This window comes from Schistocerca americana, chromosome 10 (assembly GCF_021461395.2).
Source record: "Schistocerca americana isolate TAMUIC-IGC-003095 chromosome 10, iqSchAmer2.1, whole genome shotgun sequence".
NCBI classification, from domain to species: domain Eukaryota; kingdom Metazoa; phylum Arthropoda; class Insecta; order Orthoptera; family Acrididae; genus Schistocerca; species Schistocerca americana.
The window spans coordinates 194,276,426-194,292,925 of record NC_060128.1 but is presented as its reverse complement, the minus strand read 5'-3'; the positions used below and the strand labels follow the sequence as shown (position 1 = coordinate 194,292,925).

The window sequence follows — 16,500 nt, the reverse complement described above, 5'->3', positions numbered from 1 at the left end:
AGTGGGATACAACGGCACTGGATATCGGCAGGAAGATACTTCAATACTGTGGATGAAGAGCCATGTGTGTGTGTCGCAATGTGTGGTGTTGCATAGCTTGCACGATTATTTGATAATGAGTTTAGACTCGAAACTCGTCATCAAGTAATAAAGGGCATTAACATCGCGACGTTGACGGTGCTCTGCAATCCATCGCATACTTTTGTTAGCAAACATTGCCAGATGAGTGGAGAGCACCACGGTGCCTGTCCTGAAGCACCGACGGTTGCATATCAGCATTCAGTTTGCATACGGGCCTGAAGATGACAATAATCCAGTGTCGAAACTGGTCGTGCAATTAAAGTATTTTATAAACGGAAGTACGGTTGCTGGTATTTCTTACTGCCACAAGTTTTTGACCAGCCGCAGTCCCACGCCCGCTTCGGTGATTAATCACCTAGCGCCGTTCCTCTCGCTCGACTCGTTGCCCGTTGAGTCGGCAGTGTGCGGTCTGGGTGACGCAACGCTGAGGGCCCCGAGGTGCAATCCTGACCGTGGATCAGCAGCGGCCGGTTCCAAGGCCACGGTCCCCCCACTGCGCGCCTTCCGCCTATGACGTCAAGTGCAAAGATAGATTAGCGCCAAAACCTACGAGTGAGCTTCGGCGGTCGCTCAGTCGTGGAAGGTGTGGCAGGTCGGGAACACTCGCTGTGCGCAGTCCAGCATGAAGGCCCGCTTCGAGGTGAGTGGCCGAGGGTGCGTTGCTGTGGCGTTTACTACCCACTCTCAACACGGCGGAGAATTCTGTAAGTCGGCAGCTACGTTTTAAAACGCGATACTTTTTATTCACTTGCGTGAGCCCCGCCCACAGCAAACGTCCCATTCAGGCAGTGGTACATTCTTTCGCAGGGTGACCGCACCTGCTGACTATGCCAAACCCAATACTTTTACAATTCCAACACTCGCTGGCATAGGAAACCAGCAACTCATTTATTTACGATATTACGGTGCCTGTGTTGTTAAGAAGAACGATGTAATGTCCTTCGGAGATGCACGCATGCAACCTGCAAAACAGCAACTGTGATATCGTATGTGTCAGGCAGCGACTTTCCTCCCCTGTACGGGAATCACGTAATGTGTGTACGAATACCGGTCGTGACACAGAACCCACGACGTGTGGAGGTTTGGGTCTGCCCGGGAGTCCTGCAGGGAGAGCCAGAGCAGTTAATGCGACTCCTCGCCCAAAGCGGGAAAGTCGGGTTCGAGTCCCGGTCGGGCACGAATTTTTTATGGTCATTCCATTCTACAGCTGACGGTTCTTCTTCTTCTTCTTCTTCCGTTACGGCCTCTGTAGGACCACAGGTAGCCCCTTCGTGGACTGTATTCTCCTCTACTCCCAGAACCTCTTCATTCTCTCTCTTCTTCTCTCCCGCTCTTCTACCGAGATCTTCAGTTTCCGTTTCTCCTGTCGGCTCTTCTGGTGACACTATTCTTTTCCTGTCTTCTTCACTGTCATTGATCTCCGGCATATTGGTCGGTGTATATTTGTTCCTTCAATTTTCCTTTCCTTCGACCTTGATCCCCAATTCCAACCAGTCCTTCAGAAGTTCAACAACCCACTTGGGTCCTCTCTTTCCCCTTTTCCTCCCTGTTTCCCACACTCTCTTCGTCATTCTGTCCATACACATCCTAACTACATGTCCAGCAAACCTTGCCCTTTTGAGTCTGATTTCTCTCTTCTTTCTCTAGTTGTTCTACTTCATTTCTTCCTAGTGTTATCGTCTCAGCAGCATATAATACTGCATTCCTCACCGTTGCCTTGTAGTGGCTTATCCTTGCCTGTATGGATATATTCTTTTTATTGTATATCTCTCTCGTCATGTTCGTATTGACAATTGCGAATACATTTCCTGTATTATTTTTTTGAAGGTATGAAGATGGCAACTGTTCTTTCGGACATGTCCGAAAGAACAGATGCCATCTTCATATCGTTTAAGGCTAACCGGCTCATGACCTTCAGGGCGGATGCATACGATTTTCCTGAACTCTCACGGTACTCGGTGGATTGTCTGCCGCGTGTAATGGGTATAATGGCAGGGGCACTACGAATGTAGTGTGTGGACTAATAAATCCCTGCAGTCGCACTATCCTCAGTGCCCTCGGTGGCTCAGATGGAGCCGGCACGGTAGCTCAGTGTGTTCGGTCAGACGGTTAGCTGCCCTCTGAGTTAATCGATCAACAACTAACTTAAACGGGTGTCTTACGACGTCCGCCCCGAGCAGATCAAACAACAAAAGCGAACAAAATACTCCGTGTTCGGCCACAGGGCTGTCTGTAATAAAAAACCGAGTAAAGGAATGAACGATCAACTTCAACGCATGTCTTGCAACGTCCGCTCAGATCAAACGCAACGCACAATATTGAAAAAAAAAATTGGATAAAGCGTCTGCCATGTAAGTAGGAGATCCCGGGTTCGAGTCCCGGTCGGGGCACACATTTTCAATTGTCCCAGTTGATGTATATCAACACCCTTCAGCAGCTAATTGTACTGATTTAATTGTAATTTTATTATTTATTTAGTTTTCTGGCACAGTTGCACATTACCTTTAGCGCTAACTAGTTGCGAACGAGTACTTTCATTTTCAAACCATTGCCTGCGCCTGTGATACAGGGCCACTATATTTGATACGTGTTAAACAGAACTGGGAACTCGCTGAGATTGCGTCGAGTCCACTAGTTGACGAAATGGTGACAAGTAATAATTTTTTTTTATTTTTTTAATTTTTTTACATGCGGCATGTGTATCTGTTACAACAGCGCAGCGTGCATTCAGAAGGGGTTACGGAAAAGAACAGCAATGTAAACAGAGCATCGTGCGTTCGTGTCGACAATTTTGGAACACTGGGTGCGTCTGTAAACTGAAAATACCGGTCGACAAAGTGTGCCAGGTTCAATCGGGGAGAATGCGAGAGAAAATTTCGTACGCAGTCCAAATTAATCAACGGCCAGTGCATGCCACAAACTTTGAACACCGCAGCAAAGCGTACGGGAGGTTTTGCGGAGGCGGTTACATTTCCAACCGTAACGTCGCAGCGAAATTCAGAAGGCACTCGAGGATGAACATTCCGCCTACAATCTGATGTTCAGCGACGAAGCAACCTTCAATTTATCTGGAAAGGTTGATAGCCAGTATGTCAGAGTTTGGGACACAAAGTACTCATGACTTGAAACTTCCTGGCAGATTAAAAGTGTGTGCTGGGGCCTTTGCCTTTCGCGGGCAAGTGCTCTACCATCGGAGCTACCCAAGCACGAGTAACGCCCCGTCCTCACAGCTTTACTTCTGCCTGTACCTCGTCTCCTAACAGTTTTAATCTGCCAGGCAGTTTCATATCAGCGCACACTCCGCTGCAGAGTGAAAATCTCATTCTACTCATGAATTCTCCACATGCCACTCCATTTTCTAGCGCATGAACTGAAAATCCTCACGAAATTGTGGTGCACGGATTGAAAATCCTGACGAATTGTTACGAGTGAACGAAATTCGCCGGAAGTTAATGTTTTCTGTGCAATTTCACAGTCGAAGCTGTAAGGGCCGTTTTTCTTATCACTGCAACTGTTACCTCGTATTTCGAAATTTTGAAGTCTGAGTTTTTTCCACAACTGACTTGATTCCGAGAATTTCATCTTCCGACAAGACGGCACACCCCCTCACTGGAGCATCGAGACGCCCAAATGATGAACTCCAGCATCGCTGGACAGGGGACAGGGCGCAGTGGGGCACGTGACGCGCCTCCAGAGGTTCTCCCTGTCCTCCCCCTCCCTCCGCCCACCGGTCACCTGACCTGGGCACTTTTTCCTCTGGGGGTATATTAAGGACCGCTTTTATGTACTTCCACTGCCATGAAGACTGGAACAGCTCAGAGAACGCATCAGGCGGACTGAGCTCTCGTTTCTGGAGGTGGTCACGGAAAACTGTATTGTGTTTCTGTAGCTGTCTTCACCTCCCCCCACTCCTAGCTCCCCACCCAAAACCCTTCACCCGCCCTTTCTCACAAAAATAGCCTCCAACATGATTTTGAATGTGCTACAGAGAGCACAATTTTGATAACGATCAAATACTGGGTTGGTGCGTAAGTTCGAAGCGTTCTTCCAAGTTCAGTAAACACAACAGATACACATAATAGAGGCTTCAGTCATCAGTGATATATAGTTCACTATTCATAGCAGTCTGCTAAAGCTGGGGTAAATGTTCGGTTCCGCGACTGTAGAAATCACGTGGTTTTGAGGCGACTAACTCTTCGAGCCACGTTCGGAGCGCATTTTGGTTTGGAAATAAAGTTCCTTGAAGGCTGTTCGGCACAGAGCGGAAAAGGTGTAATCCTGTGTAGCGTTTTTCGTCAGTCTAGCAGAATGCGAGCGGGCGTTACCGTGGAGTTGCATCACCTCACCTCACGCAGTCTTCCTGGTCGCTGTTCTCGGACTGCGCCTGCAGAACGTCTCAGTTGTTGACAATACACCTCAGCAGTGATGATCACAACCCGCGGAAGCAGTTCGTAGTACACCATACCGTCACCTTTCCACCCGATGTATAACATGATCTTTTGTGCATGTGCGCAGATCTTCGTGCGGGGTGTTGCTGCTTTGTTTGGGCTCAACCATTTCTTTCCTTTCCCTTTCTTCTGTTAGCATAAATACACCATTTCTCGTCACCACTAACGCTACGGGATGGTAATGGTCGGTATTGTTCACGAGCCAATTGATGAGTAAGCAGATATGCACATACGGCCACACGCTGATTTTCGTGACTAAGAGCATGCGGTATCCATAAAACCCTGTTTTTGAACTTTCCCCACTGCATGCAAATGTCGGACGATGGTGGAAAGAGCGCGCAGTTCTTCATATTTGCCAGTTCTCGAGTTCATTGACTTGAGACATTGTCGATTAAAACGTTTAAAAGATCTTCTTCGAACGCCGTAGGCCTCCTGAACGTTGGAAGTCAATTACGTCCAAACCATCCTCCTCAAAACGAGAAACCTATTTTCTTGGCTTGGTCTCTACACTTCCGTTATCCGCTCATACCGTGCAAATGTTTCTCGCTGCCTCCGCTGCTGTCACCCCTCTACTGAACTCAAAACAGACGAATATGTAGGAAATGTTCCGATTTCTCCACTTGGCAGTTCATTTTGTAGCGTTGACAGCTCCACTCAGTAGCTACAAATGACATGACAATATTTAAACTCAAGCAGCAAGAATGAACTACAAATAAAAATGAGAGTGGATAAGAAAACGCATAACAATCGGCATACCAACACGCAAAAGGAAAACGACACGAAGTTTTGCACCAATCTAATATACCCGTATATAAACATTTTTAATGTAATAATAATGAAAAACAATTACATTAATGACCATAAAATATATGAAATTCTGCAAGTTCTTTAATCCACTGCCATTTTTGAGACTCTTAGCTTCCATGCTATTTTATTGGCCAAAAGTTAGCCCTGAAATTTAGACATTGAAATGCAAGTGTGTGTTCAAAAAGTAAACCGAATTTTGTTATTTCGCATGTTGTATTAGATTGATTCGCGTGATTTTTAGTTCTTGCGTAGGTGAGTATGTCTGGAAAGTGTGTGTGTGTACAGAGTTAGCGTTATCGGATGTTTAGTCTGTTTCGAGCTGCCAGAATGGTTACATGTGTGTTGGTAGTATCGGTGATAATTTTGTGTAAATGTGGGCGAGATTATTAGCATTACATATTGGTATCAGACAGGAATGAAGGGCAGCAAAGTATTAGAAACGGTAAATATTGCTTTTGGTGACACTCGTATGACTAAACGAGGGTTTACGAGAGGTATACGCGTTTCGGAGGAGGCCGTAAAGTCGCTGAAGATGGAGGGAGCCCTTGTCGTCCCAGCACACCTTTTGACGACGAAACCGTGGCAGAAGGGAAACAAGTGATTTCGAACGATTGCCAGATCTCTATTAGACAAGTTGCTGATGGTATTTCAGCCCTGGTTTTTTTCGTTTTAATTTGGTTTTCAGACTACAATTAGGTCACGAAATCTTTTTTCGTTAATTTTGCGAAACAAACACCCATACGTTCGTGTGGGCTGGAATTTATTTATTAAAAAACGGCCCAGTCACAATGTATGCGGCCCTCCTCCCCCCCATGTTTGACATCAACTTTGAACAACCACTCGCAGACGTCATGTGGCAGCATTAGCAGTGGAGGGAGGGCGGGGAGGGGGGGGGGGGACGCAGGAAAAAAAAAATGCAGTCGTTGTCGTAATGCGCAGACGGAGCAGTTTGTCTGGCGCCCAAAAGGGCACGATCACTTGCTTTCGTGCGGAAAGTGGAAGCATTTCCGGAGCGGCTCACTACGTAGCCTGTCCACGTGCCGTCGTGGTTCAAGTATACAGCGCATGGCAAAATGGCGCTACCCGAAACCGGCGCACGAGGCGACTGTGGAGCACCGCGGTCCACAGGTGACAGACAGGGCTGTGGAGATGTGCGCGGGCCAACAGACGTACAGCTGTTTAACAACTGACCGCCCAGGTGAACCGAGGGGCTGGCGGCAGCGGCTCCTCGAGGACAGTTCGGCGAACGCTGCTGGCTGTGCGCCGCCGCAGCAGGCACCCGTGCCGACTGCCGTTCATCGGTGACGAGAGCTGGAGTTAGCGCCGCGGTGCTGCGGCTGGGCGTGCACTGGGTACCGACACGAGGCGTTTGCACATGAATGGCGCTTTATGCTCCGTCGGCTTGGAACGTCTGAAAGCCAACTCCCTGCCGGCAGGTCGTAAACGTCCTGGCCGGACGAGGGAGCGTTACGGCCTGGGGAATGTTTTCGTGCCGTTCGCTGGATGATCTTGTCATTCTCGAAGGCACAGTGAACCGACAAGCATGCATCTATCCTTATGGACCACGTCCAGCCCTACACGCAGTTAATTTTTCCTCGGCACGATGTCATCTACCAGCAGGACAACGCAACGTGTCGCACAGCTCGGAGTGTGCGTTCAAAAAATGTTCAAATGTGTGTGAAATCTTATGGGACTTAACTGCTAAGGTCGTCAGTTCCTAAGCATACACACTACATAACCTAAATTATCCTAAGGACAAACGGACAAACACACACACACACACACACACACACACACACACACACACACACACACGAGGGAGGACTCGAACCTCGGCCGGGACCAGCCACAAAGTCCATGACTGCAGCGCCTTGGATCGCTCGGCTGGAGTGTGCGTGTGTGGTTAGAATAGCACCAGCGGTATCCACATGTACAATGACTGAGTGACAGAATACTGCACAATTATCACATTCACATGTAATTACATGCCGGCCGGAGTGGCCGAGCGGTTCTAGGCGCTACAGTCTGGAACCGCGCGACCGCTACGGCCGCAGGTTCGAATCCTGCCTTGGGCATGGATGTGTGTGATGTCCTTAGGTTAGTTAGGTTTAAGCAGTTCTAAGTTCTAGGGGACTGATGACCTCCGATGTTAAGTCCCATAGTGCTCAGAGCCATTTGAATCATTTTTGTAATTACATAATCGATTACCCATTTATATGTAATCTAGAATATAAATGTATATCTGCAGCGAATTTCGCCCTGCAGTTTAACTTCCACGCAGCCCGATGTTTCTGACGTCATATCTCCTGAACTATGTGTGGTACAGTGATGTATGTGAACACTGCCTGCAAAATGTGTCACGAATACACTAATTAGTAAGAAAGTAGTAAGTTAAAACGTCATGCTTCATGCGAAAAATTACTAAGTGATAAACTTTTTGGTTGAAATGGTTCAAATGGCTCTGAGCACTATGGGACTTAACTGCTCTGGTCATCAGTCCCCTAGTATTTAAAACTACTTAACCTATGGACATCACACACATCCATGCCCGAGGCAGGATTCGAACCTGCGACCGTAGCGGTCGCGCGGTTCCAGACTGTAGCGCCTGGAACCGCTCGGCCACTTCGCCCGGCAAACTTTTTTCCTATGATTATTTTGTGAGAGTTGTCAGCGAGACAAGGTCTCGTAAAGGATTGAAATTAAGTGTGAAGTCTGTTGAAACTCACCAAGTGCTCTCGTTCTCAAATACTGAACGAATGAAGTACTAGTATTTGCGCGTCGTGGACTATACTTAATTTTTCACCCCACCCCTTTGATAGATAGGTATGTACTATCTGTTTATTCACGGTTATTATGCGTTAATTCAGGGCATAAGCTATGGCCATTCCAAATTTCATCCAAATTCGTCCAGCAGTTTCAATTCAACATGAAGCAGTAATTCACATTACATAGAAGATGGTCTGCGGTTTCTGTATACTCCATACAAGACACAACGTAGGCACGTAAATACCAGCCTTGCTGAGAGATCCTCTGCGACCGCACACTACACTACACTACACGACTGACAGACACCTGGTAACCCTGTGTGGCGTTTAGAACGCCAACACTAAACGCAGAACAAACAAGAACGCACCGCAGGCTGTGTCGCCTTATCTGCTCGCGACACGTAAACCACACAACCTGCCTCTACCTAAGTCTATAATGACGACTCATTGCGAAACTGTGCTGACCATCCACAGTGCCCTGCATTTTCATCTCCCGTTATTTCCTGAATTACTTGCCCAGTATCCTCATATACTGACCTCGCTCTATTACTCCATCTTCTGCTTACGATGTTGGCACATACACTAACTATTCTTCTTGTTTTTGGTTTGCAGTCGATCATGACGAGGACATCGCTGTTACCGGGCTCTTCCCAGCAGCTCACTCTCTTCCCTGCCTTACTATTCACAACGAAAAGTTCTCCCATTAAATGCTTTTCTGCTGCTGTGGATATTGCCCCATATTCGTCTGAGCGGAAATCCACCTCGCTTAATTGACCTTCCCACAATCAGCTGACCGGCTGCTTTTGCATCGCACCTCCTCAACTCTTGTACAGTAACGCCCGCATATTCTGCTGCATCCACAAGGATTTCAAAAACATTAGCAGTAGCCCCTCACTTTCAAGTCCGAGCTGAAGAATTTCCTTAAGGTTCATTCCTTCCATTTCGTCGAAGATTTCCTGGAAACAAGTCAATATCTCAGTTATGTTGTCGACAATGGTAATATATACTCAACAGTTTGTCGTCTGCAGAGGATTCCAGTAACTTTTCTGATAATTTCATTTACCGACTCGTTCAATGACGGTGAAGATATGCACCTTTATTTCATCCTACGAAATGAGGCGTGTAAAATAAAGATATAAAAACAAAATAGTCGTGTATCCAAGCTGTCGATAAGAATAATATACAGAAGAATAGAAAAGGAACATGTAGAATAGGCTAGATGGTCAGTTTGGCTTTAGGAAAGGTTAAGGCACCAAAGAGGCAGTTCTGACCTTAAGCGTGGTAATGGAAGCGAGACTTAAGAAAAATCAAGACACGCTCGTAGGATTTGTCAACCTAGAAAAAGCGTTCGACAACGTAAAATCTTGCAAGATGTTCGAAAGGTCCAGAAAAATAGGAGTAAAGTAAAAGCAAAGGGGGGGGGGGGGGGGGAGGAATAATACACAGAATATAAAAGAAGCAAGAGGGAACAATAAGACTAGGCCAAGAACGAAATGTGAAAGATGCAGTCTTCCGCCCCTACCCTTCAGTCTATACATCGAAGCAGCAATGACTGAAGTAAAAAAAGATTAGAGAGTCGGTGAAAGGATACCAAGATATTCGTTGGCTACATTGCTATCCTCAGTAAACGTGAGGAAGAATTGCAGACCCGTTGAACGGTATGAACAGTCTAACCAGTACAGAATATGGATTGAGAAAGACGAAAGTAACGAGGAATAGCAGAAATGAGAATACCGAGAAACTTAACATCGAAATTAGGACCACGAAGTAGAAGGAATCAAAACTGCACATAAGAGACGAAACAAGAACATAAAAATCAGACCGTAGGACATTCCTGGCCAAGAGAAGTCTATTGGCATCAAACATTGATCTTATTTTGAAGAAGAAATTTCCGAGGATGTACGTTTGGAGCACAGCATTGTATGGTAGTGAGGAAACCAGAACAGAAGCACTGGAGATGTGGCGATACAGAAGAATGCTAAAAATTAGGTGGACTGATAAGGAATGAGGTGGTTCTCAGCAGAATCGGCGAGGAAAGGGATATATGGAAAACTGTGACAAGAAGAAGGGACAGGATGAGAGAACATCAGTTAAGAGATCAGGGAATAACTTCCTTGGTACTAGAGGGCGCTGTAGAGGGTAAAAACTGTAGAGGAATACAGAGATTGGAATACATCCGGCATATAACTAAGGACGCAGATTGCAAGTGTGACATGAAGAGATTAGAGCAGGAGAGGTATTGACGGTGGACCAGACGGAAGTCTGATGAAGAAAAACAGAAGAAAACGAGTGCAGAAATGTGCGTATTTTATTGTATACTTTGCTCAACCGGTAAGGTCCCCAGTGATACAAAAAGTAGGCGTTTAGTATCAGAATTAAGTATCTAGCAATGAAGAAGTTTATTTAATGGTCAAAGCAAAATTCATGACTAATAATGCTGATAAAGTTTCTGTAGTAACTGAAGCAATAGAAAGTATGTCGTTCAAACAATTCAGAACATCGCTATTTATGTGCTAGAGAATAAACATACATACGCAAAATCAGGATTAAGGGCACGGTCCATCCATCTGCTTTGACCCATGTCGTCCTATATGATGTCATCAGTTTACGCTGCGAAAGATGTAAGTGGCCTGTTATTAAATGTTATGTGCGGTTGTCTTAGTTGTTTGTGTAATCTATCATATTTGTAAACTATGTTGTTTATCCCGTGACGTACTACATGTGGGTATTGCTTGGGTAGAACCTGGGAGCATAGCCTAAATTTTCTATCTAGAATCTATTGGCGATTACAGTTCTATTTTTTCTCACAAAATTTGGGTGTTTTTTTCGAAAGTGACGTCGTCCTGGAGCTGCGTATATGGTTTCGACTGATCTTTAAGGAGTCTTATTTTTGTTATTGGCGTCTCACTTTTGTGGTGGAGATTTATTTTTTATGTAATTTGTAGTAACGATTTGGTTGAATGGGAGTGAGTTTTTGGTTATTAGTTTTTTGTTTTCGGTTTTTGACCTCAATTTTCGTTTCTATTGCGATTCCAAATTATTTTTTATGTATTTTCTTTTGGTTCGTCTGGATGAATTTTTGTGTGTGTTGCTTTTCTATTAAGTCGTTTTCTGGGAATGTGTGAGGTATCCCTGTCTTCGTTTGAGCTATACAGGTCAAGAGAAGAATTCGATTGCAAATGTCCGATTTTTGTAATTTTTGGCTCGGTTTATTCTAGAGAAAATCGTGTGTGTCATTTTTACATTATCTCGTTTTGGTGATGGTGTGTGTGTGTGTGTGTGTGTGATATTTCTTTTTTCGTTTAAGCTATATAAGTCAAACAAACTACCCGATCGTAGTTTTTTATTTTTCTGTACAGTTTCGTTTCATTTATTCTAGATCAATTCGTGTGTTATTTTCCAGTTTTTTGGTTGTTTTGATACATCTTCGGCTTATTAACCTTTTTTAGTTTGTCCCCGACCAAAACATCTCATTTCCGATGGTGTCCCGTTAATTTATTTTCTTAGCCAATTGAAAACCTTACGTTTGTTTTTGACCATAATGGTCTTACAGCCGCCATGTTGAAAACTGTAATCGGCCTATTACTATATTTTATCTGGGGTTGTCTTAGTAAGCAGGTAAACGATCGGTTTTACTCGAAATATGACGTTCTGGGTCAAAGCACATGGGTGGAATCTGACCTTTCTCTGTTCCCAAAATTATTACAACGCACTGAATAGAGCCTTTCTACATTGTGTACTATTGATATAATTAAGTAACAGAACTTATTTCGGGACTACATTATCCCTTTATCGAATTCTGTAAACTAAGGAGAGAGAAATCATTACTTCACATAACTACATATTTCAACACACGGGTAAAGTAAATCATCTATACTGCCCTGTAGTATTACATACCTTGAAATTAACATGTGATTAGACACAGTTAAAAACAAGCAGGCAGGAAACGTGAATTGTCAGTCATATAATTCTCTTTCTTGTACATATCATGATGGCTCATAGAACTCGCACGGGGATATGTTTATTATCTAAAGTCAACTGTGTTGACCTATCAAAGATAGTACGATCCTGTTACGCATATATCACAGCCACCAACGATGTTGCTGTCGGCAGTAAAATCGTTGAACGTTTGTGTGTCACATAGACCATGCGCAGTCGGTGTTGTATATGGTCGATGGTGTGTCAAGCCACATTACGGATACTGGAATACAGTAGCCGCGAGCCATGCGAAATGCTATAAACAAATCTTGCACCAACGTTCGACACAGCATCATTGGCGACTATGATGTGTACACCGCGCAAACAATAAGACAGTATAAACTTTGGTAAGTGAACAGTTGACTGTAGTTAGTAAACAGAGGTTCGTGACGGCATTGTGCGCCACAAAGCCACATTAAATTTTGCTTTCTTTGCCGAAACAAGATCACCTATTGCGGCAGAATCGTGAATCAGTGCGTCCTATTAAATAAGCAAATTGCGACCTGAGATCAATAATAGCTTACAGAAAACCTCCCTGTACAGTTTCTCAATAACACAAGAGCGGAAATTTCATGCTTATTTTCATACTGGGAAATTCTTTCACTAGCTGTTGATGACTTAAAAGTGTCAATAGTGGATTGAAAGAACAAAAACTATAGGTTCTGCTATACCGCCGTTGATAAAGCTGTGTGTGAATCGTTTGCCAAAATATTCTCCTCTTTGTGTACTATCATTTGCCAAAATCTCGCTTCGATGTCTCGACAGGTTTATGAGATATGAGGGATGTTAGAAATTTTTCGTCTTCGCCCGCATGCGATCGGTAGTGAACGTTCTACATGGAATCCATTTTCTCGAGTTTGAATCCCATGTGCAAGTAAAAATTCAACTACGTCTGGTAAATTTAAATAAATGAATTAGGGAATAGTTTCTGTAAAATCGTTTGACAAAGATTACAGAGGGCGCGCCTCGATTCTGTTGGCAACCGCCGTGGGCACCCAATGTCTACACGTCTCAGGAGGTGCACGGCATGTTGTAGGACGTGCGCGTCGCGGTGTAATGTCACGTCCCTTCACACGCGTCTCAGTTTGCGCTGACCCTTAAACGAAAGGAACACGCAGCTGCCTGCTTTTCTCCTGAATACGCGTACTATCACACCGGACATTACATTCTCACCGCCAGATGTCTCAGTACGTTATCGCAAGAGCCAGATGCAGATTTCAACCAATTTATTTGTTACGACTTTTTGTAACTTTTCGTTTAAGCACTACTCAGACAGGCCGATTCAAAAGTAACTGTACGATCTTCGTGGGTGTAATGTACGCATCAGAGTAAGAGTAAAATGTTAACTGTGTTTTGCCTGAAACTTATTTCCGAGTTACGACGCGTAACGTCGTCTGTGGTAGGCATTACCGTGGACCAGTACAGGGTTGTCGACGGTGCCCCTGCACATTTCAGTCGGGAGGCGAGAGCGTACCTCGGTGTTCCCTATCCCGATAAGTGGCCAGTTGCTGGGTCCGCCACATCTCCGGTTCTCAACCTGTGGACTCCTACCTTAGGGCCGGCTCGAGGAGGTCGTGTATGGGGTTAGGATTGGGAATGAGGGATGAGATGGACGGAGCCTGCAACATTGCGAGAGCGGTAAGAAGTCTGCTCAGGCACAGTTCTGAACCTGTGCTGGAATGAACGTACAGCGCGTGGCAGAGTTGAATTTCGGGTCCTTTCGCGTCGTTGCTTTCTGAGAAGAATTAATTTTGTGTGGTTTACGTTCCACTTGTGATCCATACTCTGCTGCATAGCTCTGAAATAAAGAAACAATTTAGCGGTTTACTTTGGTTTTTCTGTTGCTTTACGGCGCCAAACAACCGAGGTGATAAGCGCTCGCGTCATAGCTTTAAAATGGTCAATTGCCGAATGAATTTGTAGTCGATAATACTCGGAATCTAATCGACTGGCGGAGAGGGATGGCTGAAGATGATCGTGTCCCCTCTGAGGCAGATGTTCAAACGGTTGGAAATAAAGTTTCCTTCCCCATGTTACCACGATGAGATGTTTTACTTTTAACGCGATCTACAGCTCTAGCTGTACGTGCTAAAATATCTGGTCATTCGGATGGCAAATACACTTTAAAGTGTGAACAGTTATAAAATCGGCATCGGGTCAGGAAATGGCTCTGTCAAAGGTGGGTTGAAGTGAGCACAGAGTTGTGCGGGTTCTCCACTTAAATGACAGCGGCTGAAAAGACGGTGCCGAGTACGCAGCCGAGTTGAAAGTATCTCGTCGCGAGGAGGGAGGGAGTGTTCCGAGCCGTCGGGAAGCGTTTAATTTCTTACAGTTTGTCCCGTTAGAGAAGACCAGCAACACGTAGTGTTCCTACACGCGGCAAAACGAAATCATCTGAAGTGAAGAACAGCTAAAAGGCCTAGGTAGTCTGACTGCGTCCTCGGCAGCTTCATTCCCCGACACTCCGACGTGGCCGGCGGGCGAGCGAGCGAAACCAGTCTCGGATTCGTTGCACTTAAGTGTGGTTCGTGTATAGCACACAGAGGCTGTTTTATTTTGATGCATGAATTACAACCAGGAAGTTCTACTTCTGAATCAGCCTGTATACTAACGACTGAAGAAAATAGTGCTTGTGTACTGAACGGCCCCTGTGTATGAAAGTTGACGTGTCCCGAGTGTGCGTCAGTGCTGCGAGACCAGTGGCTCCACACGACCGCTGTCACACGGAAACCAGTTGCCCACCGCCCAACACACCACACTTCGAGGTCGTTTTGGCGAGTGAAGGGAAAAGGGAAGAATAAGATACGGACACAAAACAAAGTAAGGGACTTTGGAACAGGCGAGGAGATGAGTGACTGGCAGATCTGGAGGCCAGGCTTACGCAAGGCGTAACGCAGCAGCGCCTCCTGCGGCGCCCAGCTCGCCCACTGGCCGCCTAACTGCGGTAATTAAAATACCATGTGCAACTGACTACCGGATCCAAGATGTCGAAGTTAGGAGCTTCTCGAGAGTGTGTGTGTCCCCTGTTCACTAGCAAAGAGATTTACAGGGACAGTGATCTTTCAAGATGTGCTCAGTTTTAACTGAATTTGGAAAACTGCGCCGTGGACGAAGTAAAGTCGGCTGCCCACCTCAAGGACAGAGGAACAATATGGCAGCCACAGTGGGGTAAGCGGATGTAAGGGGGGGGTGGGGTGGGGGGGCAATGTCTTATCTATGCTCCAGTACGGGCAACTCGTACCGATCACGTGCAATAGTACGTATTTTAACAAAGAGAGAGGGGCTGGCCAGTGCTTACCTCAGCTCAGCTCCACAAAACAGAACAGAAAATTTACGTATCCTAACTTTCGGATCTTTGTTCCTTCATCAGGGAGGAGAGAGGCGAAAAAGGGGGAAGAAGGGAAAGTGGATTCAGTTAACCCAGGTTATGAAGCAACACTGGGAAAGGTAAATGGGGAGGGTAGCAAAGGTGGAGGCATGGGTGTCAGAGGCAAGCCAAAGATATTCTTCTTTAAGTACTGTGCCAGCTTCAAACCAAAGAGGATGCATACAGAAGTAAAGAGGTATATAGTATAAACACAACTATGTAGGATGAAAAGATGAGTGAATGGCTTTAGCTGGCACAGTACTTACAGTAGAATATCTTTGGCTTGCCTCTGACACCCATGCCTCCACCTTTGCTACCCTCCCCATTTACCTTTCCGCTGTTGCTTCATAACCTGTGTTAACTGAATCCACTTTCCCTTCTTCCCCTTTTTCCCCTCTCTCCCCTCCCTGACGAAGGAACAAACTTCCGAAAGCTAGGATAAGTAAATTTTCTGTTTTGTTTTGTGTATCTATCGGCTGTACTGAGCTAAGTACTGGTCAGCCCCTCTATCTCTTTGTTAGTATTTGTTTCACATCTTTATATCAGATTTTCCATCAATCATATAGTACGTATTTTGACAAAGAAGTAATTGGTATTCCTGAAAGCCTGTTACAGAGAGAGTTATGTTCGAACGCGGTGCATATTTCTAGCAAGGAATATGACATACAACTGAGGCTGTTCTAATATAACGCAATGAGTAGAAGAAAACTGGCATTTAATCATTTATCTAATTATTGTGGTGGTGTCAGTGACGCTAGTACGCCACCGCCGTCTGGAGCGCCTCCAGACACATCTTCTCTGGTCATCGGGGCTCAGTTCGGAGCGGGACTCAACAACGAAGTCAGTTTCACTCCAGTCAATGAGATTTCGGGGCCAAGACGGAGGCGCCCTCCCCAGACGGCGGCGGGGTTCCAGCCGGACTGTCGCCCGCCAAACGGCCGGAGGACCACGAGTGGCGGTGTTGGGTGCCGCTCCCTTTGGTAGCAGGACTCCTCTGGTTGTCATGCTTGGCACCACAGCGGTACGTCGACGATATTCTTCGCCCCAGTTTGAT

The 16,500-nt window shown here is 45.6% G+C and overlaps 1 protein-coding gene across 1 annotated transcript in view; it reads left to right on the top strand.

Moving 5' to 3' along the window:
• The first annotated feature begins 655 nt into the window (after window positions 1–655).
• Window positions 656–16,500, top strand: part of LOC124552450 (UDP-glucosyltransferase 2-like) — a 66,521-nt gene continuing 50,676 nt past the window's right edge. The window contains exon 1 of the mRNA XM_047126728.1: window positions 656–721. Within this exon, the coding sequence (XP_046982684.1) occupies window positions 704–721 (18 nt within the window). The 5' untranslated portion in view covers window positions 656–703. The remainder of the gene's footprint in view (window positions 722–16,500) is intronic.